This window comes from Nicotiana sylvestris, chromosome 4 (assembly GCF_000393655.2).
Source record: "Nicotiana sylvestris chromosome 4, ASM39365v2, whole genome shotgun sequence".
In the NCBI taxonomy this organism is placed as follows: Eukaryota; Viridiplantae; Streptophyta; class Magnoliopsida; order Solanales; family Solanaceae; genus Nicotiana; species Nicotiana sylvestris.
This window is the reverse complement of record NC_091060.1, coordinates 31,864,252-31,877,043: the sequence shown is the minus strand read 5'-3', so window position 1 is coordinate 31,877,043 and position 12,792 is coordinate 31,864,252. Positions and strand designations below refer to the sequence as shown.

At 33.1% G+C, this 12,792-nt stretch overlaps 2 protein-coding genes across 2 annotated transcripts; one reads left to right on the top strand and one right to left on the bottom strand.

The window, feature by feature from the left end:
- Window positions 1-291: 291 nt before the first annotated feature.
- LOC104243790 (uncharacterized) lies at window positions 292-751 on the top strand. Its single transcript, XM_009799044.2, has one exon. The coding sequence runs from the start codon at window positions 403-405 to the stop codon at window positions 631-633; it is 231 nt and encodes a 76-aa protein (XP_009797346.1). The 5' UTR covers window positions 292-402; the 3' UTR covers window positions 634-751.
- A 6,046-nt stretch (window positions 752-6,797) lies between these two features.
- On the bottom strand, window positions 6,798-8,659 carry LOC104243789 (probable calcium-binding protein CML25). The gene is made up of 2 exons (XM_009799043.2): window positions 8,156-8,659; window positions 6,798-7,222 (listed from the first exon to the last, which is right to left on the bottom strand). Exons 1-2 carry the CDS (start codon window positions 8,483-8,485, stop codon window positions 6,983-6,985), a joined length of 570 nt encoding a protein of 189 aa, XP_009797345.1. The 5' UTR covers window positions 8,486-8,659; the 3' UTR covers window positions 6,798-6,982.
- Window positions 8,660-12,792: the final 4,133 nt, after the last annotated feature.

The window sequence follows — 12,792 nt, the reverse complement described above, 5'->3', positions numbered from 1 at the left end:
GTGGGAAAATTTAGCAATTTTAATGAAATAAACAAGGGCATTTTCGGCAATCAAACCTGATGTAAATCTCTTCATAGATTTGGTTCACCAAAAGGAGCCATTTTGCAATAATTCAAAAACACAACAACCGTCTAGTATTTCGTTTTCACATTATTAAATAAAAAAATAAAGGAAGCAATAATATCTTTAAAACAAGTATATAAAAATCTGGGAAAAACACTGACTAGTGAACAAACCATTAACCATGTCCTTTTCATCAATCCTTTTCTAGATATAAATATAACCTCATACGTTTACAACTTCCCAACTAACAAAAACAGAGAAGAAACAAAGAGAGAAAGATTAGGAGTTTTAGTATCCAAAATTCTGATTTTCTGTTTAAAGCTTTTTGAAGTAAAAGAGATGGAGCAGAAAAAGGGAAACAACAACAAAGTTGAAGAAGAAGGAGATATGGGAGTTATAGTCCATAGCCAAGTAAGAAAAATAAGGCAAGAAATGGAGAAAATCAAGCATCCATCTTTGCAGCAGACGGAGATGAGACCAGCTGTTCGTGAGATTACAGGAAAACAACAGCAACAAAGATCAAGATCGCCGTTGGGATTAGCTCAAAGGCCTATTTCTGTTGGAAGCTAATACGTTGTGTTCTTCCTTTTGTTAGTTTCTTCATCTTTTTAATTTTCTCTTTAGTATGTATATATACAGATAAACGATGTTTTGAGTAGTCGATCTCATCTCTTGTGGTTGTATTTGATATTTTTGTCTCTTGTCTCTGTTTTTTTTTTCCGGTGAAATCGTCGTGTGTATTGATGCGGCTAATCTAAAATTTGCGCTAGGGAATTATGCAAAATGCTCCCTCTCAAGGTCCACTTTGTGGACGTTTGGACATAACAATTATAAAATTCCGAAAGAGTAATTTATGCAAAATATTTATTGAACTTAAAATAATTATTCTTCTCTATCTATTTGAATTTTTTTTTTATAATATATACTCACGTATTTAAAACTAATTACCTAACCTAGCATAACTTAGATTTGGCTAGGCTTGATTTAGCTTGGCTAAAAAAAATTGGGTAGAGAGAAAATTTTATGGGCCTTGTGGTGGGTGGATGTTTTCAAAAGATTCTCTTTTTTTTAAGTGAAAAAATTATTGAAAATTAAAGTTTTATTTGGACATAAATATAATTTATGACTTGTTTTTATATTTTTGTGAGTAAAAATTTAAAAAGTATTTTTTAAAAGTTTTCTAAATTTTAAAATTTATCTTTAAGTGAAAATTAAAAATTTCCTGATCAAACATTAATCTGAAAAAAAGTGAAATTTTTCAAAAAAGATAAAAAATTTATGGCCAAAGGGCTCTTTATTTAGCCAAACCCGTAACCAGTAGAATTTTTTTTATCATTTCATTGCCCTTATCTCTCTGTTTCATATTTCAAATTTTGCGGTATATTAGAAAAGACGGATCCAAATGGATTCTTCGATATTTTTAGTATTAATTTACTATACTTCTAAAATTAGGAGCTCAGTATATAATATGTGTTTCTTTCTTTTCTTTATCTTTTTTTTATGCATATATTCATTTTATTTTTCAAGTGTTTTACGATATCTGGTTCATCACATGTTTTTTTTTTCCTTTTATGCAAATTAACTCATGTTGGGCGTTGGCTTGTAAGAAGTTCTAAACCATGCTGTTTTTAGTAAATAATCAGAATAAACGTAAAAATATCTTGCCATACACTTCTAGTAATCTTATGAATATGACATTGTTTAACAGATCACCTTTCAATTTTGAATACTAGAGACAAACTAATTAACATATGCGTTGGTGAAAAGTATGTTGAATGAGAGAATCGTTATTTTCACATATTCAATTAAAATGCAACTTTTGAAATTTTGAAAATTGGTCAGATGAGTTCAACAAATCTAAAGTATGTAAATTCTTTTCTAATTGCACTCTCGTCTCAGATCTATGAATAAGAGACGTTGTACTGGATCTGCTCACGTAAAGAAGAATGAATTAGTATTAAAATTGACGATAAAAGAATACATGCAAATACACAAATTGAATAGCCTTCGCCCTCGAATTCAGTCACCCTTGAATCAAAAAATATTTCAACTGGCTTAAAAACAGAATAACAAGGTAATAAAAGCTAGGAAATGATACTATCTTGCTTTGTATTGCGTGAATATGATGTCTTTTACAAATGATCAGACCCCCCTTTATATAGTAGGGAAATCCTACTCTTGATACAATTCTATATGGGGTAAGAAATCTCATGATTAGCTAATTAATCAGCCTCTTCTTGATACGTGCCGGGATTTTTGCCGTGATCCTCGCCTGATTGCCGATATTTCGGCTTTCCATTATTTGGCTCGGTAAGCTCCCCTCGACCTCACTCGATTTCTATCTTGCTCGGTCTCGGTCTTGGCCAATCTCGATCTTGATCGATCTCTGGGTCACGAGCTCGGCGATCTGACTTTGCACCATGGTTTGATATAACACGACTACATGAGATTGAACCTTGGCCTACCATGTTCCAGTCTCGAAGGGCAAATCCGATTTTGACCGTATACAAAGCTCATGAGCTTAGTCTTACTTCACCGCGAGAAAGGAAAGAAGACTTCTAAATCCAACTTGAAAATTTCACATTGGACTTAGAGATAATCAGGCTCGAAATAATGACTTTCCCCTCTATTATGATACCGGATGGTTTGGGGAAAACAAAAAATACATACATCTTTTTGGGTTTCTTCACTTCTTTTTGGGGCTTTTTTTAAAGATGTAGGATGTGATGAGAAGTCTCATCCTTCCTGTCTTTTGTGTTTGATGTAAATGATCCTGCCTCTCTGTTTCATATCTGCAATTTTGCAGAAATAGAACATATAATTTGGTAATTCAAAATCCTATAGGTATTTTCTTTTCTTTCTTTGTTTCATTTTTTCTATATATATTTATTTTTACTTCCAGCCCACAAAAAAAAATAAAAAAAGAGTTAGGCTATATTTTCAATCTATCTAAATTTTGATGAGTAGAGTTTTGGTGGGAGATGCATACCATGTGCCCTCAAACTAGCTAGAGCTTCAACACTATCAAAATAAATAAATAAATAATTGTTTTCATTGTATATTACACGCGTCCTACATATTTGTTTTTTCACACGAAATCTGATAGATATTTCTTGTAATTATTGGCTTGTAAGATATTCTGAAAGATGCTACTTAAATATAAATAAGAATAAACGTGAGAATATGCCTTACCTATGATTACACTGCTAGGAATGAATATGACGTCGTTTAACAAGAAGAGGAATCACCTTTCAAATTTGAATACTAGAGACGAAATATTTCAACAAATTCATAAGAAATATGTCAAATGGAAAAATCGTTATTTTCAAATTTGAAAATTAGTGGGATGAATTCGAGAAATCTAATGGATGAAGTTCTTTCCAAGTTAAATTCCACTATCTTTCCCTTATTCTTTTTTAAATTTCTTTCCTTTTCTACAGATTAAAGGTTTCCTGCTTAATCAATCAATAGATTATAATCAATTAATCATGATTGAACGGCTATAGACTCCAAATATGAAATTTAATAGTAGCAAAAAACCATCTCTTTTTGTTGTTGTAAATTAGTATGAATATTTTAGTAGTGCAATTAGTTGATTAGATAAATTTTTACTTTGTTTGGTCTCTTGTAATTCCCTTCCCTGTTCTCGCTCCTCCTCCCCTATATTTTTATAAAATTAAAAATTAAAAATAAATTTCCCTGCTTCTGGACTACTTCGACATTATTTTAAAAATTGGCAGAACCACTACACAATTTTTTTTTTTTAAGAAAATAAAATCTACTACAGTATTCCTGGTTTCTCTTTTTAAAAAATAAATAAAATTTTCTTGATTTACTTCGAATCACAGCGCCATCTCAACTGTGAAATATACAGAACAGAATGTTTCACATGCTCATAACTTCTCTTTAAATATGGGATTCATGATCCGAATACACTCTATTTGCAGACAAGGCTATAAAACATTTAACTAAGAAAAAACTAAATTATTAGAGCTAATGAAAAATGCCAATATTTTTGAATCGTTGTGTATACGGGTAAAACCAAGCACATGGTACACTCTGGTCTCTGATAGGATACCGGAACCGGAATCAAGGGAAGGGTCTCATCGAGTCAGAATCCGGAATCAATCCAAACCCCGAAAGACTTCGAAGAACATTGTCAAGCAATCAAGCACGACCAACAAAAGGCCGTAATATCTGCGACCGGCCAGATATCAAGGCGTGGATCTCGGCACATATCGATAAGGAACCGGCAATCAGCTGAACACAAGATGTTTTACCTTTTATAGAATTGTACCTAAAGTAGGATTTCCCTACTATATAAAGGGGGGGTCCGATAATTCATTAGACACATTGTAACACACATTCCAAAGCAATATACTACTATTTTCGCTGTTATGGAAAGCTCTTTTTCTTGTTCATCAGTACAGGCCATTGTAAGCTCGGATCGAGGGTGAATATTTCACTAAGGTTGGAATCCTCCTTCTCGCGTGGTTTGAATTTGCTATATCTGTATTTATTTAATCTAGCTCAATTTATTATTTGTATCAAATTAATTCGCGTATCCTTAAAATCACTTACAAATTTAATTGTTATCCGATTTTAAAGGCAAACACGTTGGAAAAAAAGAAGAAGCTCAATGAAGCACAATTATTTTCTTGTTGGGTAAAAGATCATTGGAAGAATCTGTTGGATCTTATCAATAGGTTGATTGTTTCGCTCTTATATCTTCTCAAAGGAAAAAAGATTTCTGGGAGTTATTCCGAAAATACTTGGGCTCTCTCAATAACTAAAAATTGTAGTATGCCTAAGTCTAACTATGGTTCGCGACTCATGAAACATGGCAATATATTCTGAAGCGCAGAAAGCCAAAACATAAAACAAAATAAGGAAAGGAAACTAAAACATGCGCAGTTGTTTTCTTAAGGGTAAAAATTGTAGCACATTAACAAATTATATTTCTTACTTCAAAGAGAAAATGACAACAAATTGTAATAACCGAAATTTTAATAAAGAAGCATGGTTAGTTCTTTAAACTATTTTTGGCACAAAAACCAAGTATTGCAGTTCGTCGAATATTACCATTTAGATTTATAATGAACTCTTAATTGTGATCCTTATATGGGGCTATTATAGATGAAGCTAAGACTCGGGTTAGGATAATGAAAGGTGACTCAGAGTATTTTTCGGTAGTTATGGGGTAACACCAAGATCTGCGCTCACCTTTTTCCTATTTCCTTGATGATGCATGCTCTAACACATCATATTCAAGGAGAGGTGTCATGATGTATGTTATTTGCTGATGATATAGTCTTGATTGATGAGACGCGAGGGGTGTCGAGAGAGGCTGGAGGTTTGGAGACACCCTGGAGTCTAAAAGTTTCAAGTTGAGCAGAACTAAGACAGAATATTTGGAATGCAAGTTTAGTAACGTGACGGAGGAAGCAAACAGTGATGTGAGGCTTGATTCACGAGTCATCTCCAAGAAAGGGAGTTTTGAGTATCTTGTGTCAATTATCCAAGGGAACAGGGAGATCGACGAGGATGTCACACACCATATAGGGGCGGGATGGATGAAATGGAGGTTAGCATTTGGCGTCTTGTGTGACAAAAAGGTACCACCGGAACTTAAATATAAGTTTATAGAGCGGTGGTTAGACCGGCCATATTGTATTTGGCAGAGTGTTGGCCAGTCAAGAATTCTCATATCCTAAAGATGAAAGTAGCAGAAATGATGATGTTGAGGTGGATGTGCGGACATACGTAGGTTGGATAAGATTAGGAATGAAGATATTTGGGCAAAGGTGGAGGTGGCGCCCATGGATGACAAAATGCGGGAAGTGCGGCTTAGTTGGTTCGGGCATATGCGGAGGAGAAGCCTTGACGCCCCGGCTAGGAGGTCCGAGCGGTTGGTCTTGCCAGGTATGAGAAGAGGTAGAGGGAAGCATAAGAAATATTGGGGAGAGGTGATCAGGGAAGCATAAGGTTTGGAGGGCGAGTATTAAGGTCGTAGGTTAGTAAGTAGTGGAGCGCTTTTCTTCCCCGTTGAGGGTGTTAGGATAGTTGTTTGTGTTTTGCTTTAGTTTGATAGTGGTACTTATTGTGTTCGTATTTTTTATGTGCTCTGGTTGCCTAATACCTTTCCGTTGTTCTGATTATTCATATTGCCTTTTCCATTTATTTTTTGATTCTTAGGTTGTTGGCATTGTCTTCCTGGCGTATGTTGTTGTTACTGTTTCATTGCCTCTTTTTCTTCTCCTTGTGCCGAGGGTCTTTCGGAAATAGCTTCTCTATCCTCCAGAGTAGGGGTAAGGTCTGCGTATACACTACCCTCCCTAGACCCCACACGTAAAATTATACTGGATTGTTGTTGTTCATGATCATCATATGCAAACCTCACGGTCGAAATACATACCAAAAGTTACAAAAAGTGCATGTAAGAATTTCACTGATTTGCTAATAATTCGATACGCTAAGAATTCTCTAAATCCAATTCCAATATGCTAAGAATTCTCTAAATCCAATTCAAATATGCTAGGAATTCTCTAACTCCAATTCAATACGCTAAGAATTCTCTAAATCCAATTCGAATATGCTAAGAAATCTTAACATATATGCCAATATGCTAAGAATTAACTAACAATACAAATACAAATAATTACCTTTCCAATTCTCAACAAACACAATAATATTCATAAAATGGAATTTCATTAATATGCTAAGAATCCTCTAAATCCGCTGATCCATTTGATCATAATTCATTACTTGAAATTATAAAAAGATTTATCCAAAAGATATTAAAAATAAAGGGTAAAAAAACACCTAAAATCATCCTTTTTTTTGGGTTCTAAATAGAGTTTGAAACCATATTTCTTGAATTAAAGAAATGAAATTAGAACATTCAGAAAAGAACCTAAATTTACATAATCCTGGCATCCGTTACGTCAAAGCGAGAACCTTTAATCATCATAACCTTAAACTCCTCGAAGTTAATCATTCCATCGCCGTCGCAATCCACGCCGCTAATCATTTTCCGGCATTCCGCCAACGAGCAATCCTCCCCGAGGCTGCGGAGGACGGTTTGCAGCTCCTCGGCCGAGATGGAGCCGTTCTTGTCCATGTCAAACACCGAGAATGCGTCCTTAAGGTTTTCCAGTACCTTAAAAACAAAGAACAGTGAGAGTTATTACAATATTTTTTCATTTAGACTAATTTTCTATTTCGTATATTTGTATATTTGTAATTATCGGAAACAACCTCTCTATCTTCATAAAGTAGGGGTAAGATTTGCGTACACATTATCCTTTTCAGACTCCACTTATGGGATTAAGTTGAATTTTTTTGTTGTATATTTGCAATTAGAGGATTCTTGTTTGTCTCTTAGTGAAGTTATGTTGATGCCCGGTACTTAAAATTTAAAGACATTTTGACAGATATGTTAAATAACATAACACCTTTTTAACCTCCTTAAGCGACGGTGGAGACAGAATTTTTACTAAAGGGATCAAAATATATAATAAAATAAAGCCACAAAGAAAATTAAGAGAATCAACGAATAATATATATACATTAAAAGCTCCGCCACTAGCCTTGAGTTCTCGCTCTTAGTGTAGATACATAAGATTTTTTTTTTATTTACATGATAAGCCTTTTACATCGCCATTACTTAGAAGGAGTGGAATAGAACCTGGTTGTGCGACTAGTAAATTATATGAATTCTCTATTTTATTTTATATGGTGGTGTTCGATTATGCACGGAATTCAAGATATAAAAAAAAAGATTTTTGCATTATACTAAGAGCTTCTTAGTATTTTTTTAGTCTTAAACTTGTTTTATGTGGCAAAAAGAACATGTCGTTAATTATAAAATAAGACTTTAAAGTTAAAAGTTTTCGGAATGTATCTTATTTTCTTAACAAGTTAAGAATGCCACGTAAAATTAAATACAGTACTCTGTTTATCAGGTGAAGATCGTAACAAGAACAAATTAAAAATATATAAAGATCAAATAGTTCCAAATTATAAAAATGTGTCTTTTTTTTTTTTTTGTAACGTACAAAAAAATGCCAAACAAATCAATGAATCGGGGTACCTCATCGGAATCGACATCCTTTGTATTAAGCTCAATGAATTCCTGCAAATCGATGAATCCATCGCCGTCGGCGTCAACTTCACGGATCATGTTGAGCAGCTCCTCCTCCGTCGCGGCGTTGCCGAGGCTGGCCATTATCGACCCTAACTCCGACGAGCAGATTTTCCCGTCGCCATTCACGTCGAATTTCTTGAACACCTGTTCTAATTCCTCTTCGATTCTAGCACGTGCATTAATCGACGATGAACTAGAAATCACTGGCGTTGGATCGTTGTTATTCGCCTTCGCTACGCGCTTTTTCTTGATTTTGAACAGAGATTTCAATTCCATATCAAGATTGAATTTGAACAAATCAATGAATTGAATGAATGAAACAAGAAAAGGGTACGATGAGAATGAGGAAGAATGAGTTTGTGGGAATGTTTTTTTTCAAGAAGATTAGATAGAGAATTGAGAGAGAGAGATAATTAGGGATCTTAAAAGAATATTTCAAATTTATGTTTGTTTTAGAGACCTTTTAGAATTAGAAGTTGAGATTTTGGTGAATGTTTTTGGTATATTAGGAATGTTACGTGCATGCACGACAAGGACTACGTTGTCCGTACAATGCGGACAAAAAATATGGATTGACTGTAATTTAAAGGCTACAAGTGGAACATAATCCCATTTTTTTCAACTATTTAAAGGAAATATTAATTTTTTATTTCTTATTTGTTACCCAATGATTTTATAGCGATTTATTTGTCTAGACTTTAATATATTGTTTAAAGAAGTAATTTTGATTGAGCTTTTATAACGTTTAAATTCATTATGGTAAATCAAATTGATAATGTTTTGTTAAAAATTTATCTGTAAAGATACATGAATATTATTTTAACTGATTCCTTAAAATACGGATTAGAGGATGAGATCTATTTCTAGAAAGAAAAAAACAAGAGAAAGGATGAGATCTGTTTCACTTATTTCGATATTTTGACAAATTAACCTTTTTGTAGTTTTACTTTCTGAACCATACCCTTAAATCCTTAACCATTTATGCCTTGGTTTCATTTATGATTTTTTTAGAAAAAAAACATCTGTATATCCAATAACCTGAAGACAATTGGGGAAGTTTTCATAGTTTAGAATTATAAAAATGAAAGAAATCAATATCATTAAATAATTTCTAAATTTGCCTCCAAACTTATCATATCTAGCCCACCTATCCAATTTGGAACACTGGGTGGTAGATTTTATTACTATTCGAAATACATGTAGAAGAAGTTAGGAGACATACTTGTTGCATTTGTTAAGATTTTATCTTGATTTTCTTTTCATATTTGAATTTTACTTTTATGAAGAAAAAAAATAGTTTACCATAATTTTACTTTTTCGAAAAGGAAAATATAAATTTCTTCCATATTTAGCAGATCCTTTTTTGGAGAAAAAAATTTAAACTTCTATAAATTGAGTATCTCTTCTTCATACACAAAAAAAATAGCATCCACAGCTGTTCCATTTTTTGTGCCATTTTCTTTTGATTTATGTCAAAACGACGGATAGCACATTTTTGAAAATTATTTTATCTTAGTCTTTTTATTTTATCCTTATTGACATGATTATTAAATAACTACTAGTACTAATTTTTCGTTAAGATAAAGAATATAAAGTAATGTGTGAAACTCGTATCCTAGGTTATTAGTAGAACTTTGTCGAATATTTTAGGACTTTGAATTAAACTATTCAAATCTTTTTATTAATAAATAAAAAATTTAATTACAAGATCCAAATTAATTTATTGCAAACACATAACTAATATTTTGTTAACTTAAAATAATGGTAGCAATATAAATAAATTCTAAATATTTAACTTAGGAGTATTGCGAATACATTGTGTACAACTCGTTGATTAGCGTGATTGCGTTTTGGTTAAATATGCTATGTTGATCATTTCTTGGCACTTAAGCCTTTCCTTCCCTAACCTCTTTGTTAGTAACTAATTGTTGAAGAGTGTGTATAATACAACATGATGTAAGTTAATTTCTGTTGAAATATTAATGTAGTTGTGCGCTGCAAAATAACAAAGAATTTTAGCGTCAGTGCAACTGTACTGTAAAGTTGCGCGACTACACCAAAACTAAAGAATATCAATTTAGAGAATGGAATCGAATACATAATTTCAACTTTTTATTGATTGCTTTATTTATTCTTAAATTTTTACGTCTAGTCACCATCGGAGGAATTTGGTTGAACATAAGATGTTTTACTTTTTCCTTGCTATTTTTGGCTGTATTTTTTATTGTTTTTAATTTATAATTTTTGTTCGTTTTTTTGGCAGCTTTATCAATAGCACAGTGGCTCCAATGTATTGGGCTTATACGAGTGCAGATGTTGAGATTATTGACATTAGAAGAGGGCATATGGCACAACTGGATCATAGTGAAGTGTGCTACTACTTGGATATGCCATGGAGGAGCAAAAAATGTTCAACTACCTTCCATACTTCAAAAAGTATTTGTTTGTGTGTACTATCAGCATCGTGAATAAATTGAAGTTTCCTTTTTTTAAAAATTGAAGTCATGTGGTCGGTCAACTCTGTAATGAAATATTTGAATTTGAAATAGCAATTCAGGAGATGGAAAATACTAATCTGATAAGATGCTTTCAAAGCATGCACACCACTTAACTTATGCCTGCTTCTTCTAGCTTTGTAATATTCATGTTGAATATCTTTAAGTGTTTGGATTTTATTTTATTTTTCTTGTTAATTTAAAGGAATGTCTGAATGACCAACTCTTTTTGCACCACAAGATGTTACTATCCTCCCATGAAATAGAGGGTGGTGGTTAGGGGACGGAGTGACTCTTTTCTTGCATAATCTTGCAAGTACTGAAGCATCTGAATTTCATTTACAATAGCCAACACTACAGAATTTAGCTATATCCACTCTGAGATATCTCATTGAAAAGGATCTGGTAAGTAATTTGACTGTGATTTACAATAATTCTATTGCAAGCCATTTGTAATAACTCTATTACAAAGCAACACTCTTGACTAACTCTAGCCAAACAACCAAAACAATAATGGTTAAATGATGTCCTACAAAATACTTCTAGAAAGCCGTGTAGAAATACAAGTAAAGAACAAAAGACAAAGACACAACAAATTTGAGGACTTAAGACATCTTCAGTGTTGGAATCTGGTCCTTGGTTTGTAGCATCTTTATTCTTGAGGGCACCTGGAGGAGGAAATAGTGGTGGTTGGCACTTGAGATGATAGGTATTTTAGATTATCTAGTGTTAGGCCAACCTTTGTATATGTTGTTTATAAATGAGAATGTGTGAAGAGATAGGGACATTACACCTTTTGGTTTGGCCTTTGCATTGCTGTCAATTGGTACAGTGAAACAACTTTTATAACTGTAGAGTTGATTGTACGACAGTTGGGGAACTGGTCCTATCTGTTCCCTTATCTATTTCCCTATCTGGTTGCTCGAGGACATTTGGCCAGACAAGGAAGCATATCACAGCAGGCGCAAAGGAACCGATTGTATCAAGTTTCTATCTGGTTCCTCAATAAAGTTTGACAAATCATCAAAACCATTATCGCATAACTTATCAATCCCCTTTTTTGACGATGACAAACTCAAAATTGATATTCGCCCCCAGATTCCGAGCATGTTCCCCCTACAAATCAGACACCTTCCCTGGGAACCAGATTCATGTTACCTCCCTTCAATTATCTTTTACTAACTAGCCAAACGCGAGATATCAGTGGAAACTTTCTAACTTAAGAAAAAGTTCCCACGCAGATAGATTGGAGTAAATTTATGAAAATTAATATAATTGTTAATCTTTACCCCCTAAAAGTCTATAATTTTTATGAAAAAATGGCGAGTTCTATAATACGTGGGATTTACAATTTCGTTAATGTTTTCTTCAGGAATAGATCCAAGAAATACACAAGCAAAGTCATAACTCATAACAATATCAGAGCAAAGTATATTGCAATTATAGTCTTTGCTACTGCTAATGGACTTGCTAATTTCCTTTCTACTCTATGACAAAACTTTGATGAATTAATAAAAAATTATCTTTCAGTAGTATTTTGACTAAAAAAAAAGGAGAAATTAGAAATAACCAGATTTATAATTGGTAATTAAAAAATTTTACAGTTTCAAAAGTAATCGAAATTTAGTCACTTTTTCATGTAAAGATAAAATCTGAACAAAAACACCCTTAAAAATTAGGAAAAATTCCAGCAGAATATGCCGGAGTTCGAATTTTTTTAGATATGAGATTCCAGCATAATGTGCTAGAAGTTCATAATGTGTTGAAGTTCCAACATAATATGCCGGACGGGTAAAAACTTACCCGCACCGGGTGTGTACACCAAACCAATAAATACATGGCATTTGTTTTGTATATGGACTTCAATTATTTAACCATGGTAAGTTATATACATTCTCATCTAATTAAATTAACTAACCATGATGAGTTAATATAGTTTGGTGTAAATACCCGGTGTGGGTAAGTATTTTCCGGACGTTTATACGCATGAGGAACTTTCCGTGTGCTGAAGTTCCAACATAATATGCTAGAAATTTATACGCAGAAGCTCCACAATCCAGTATATTATGCTGGAACTTTCCGTATTTT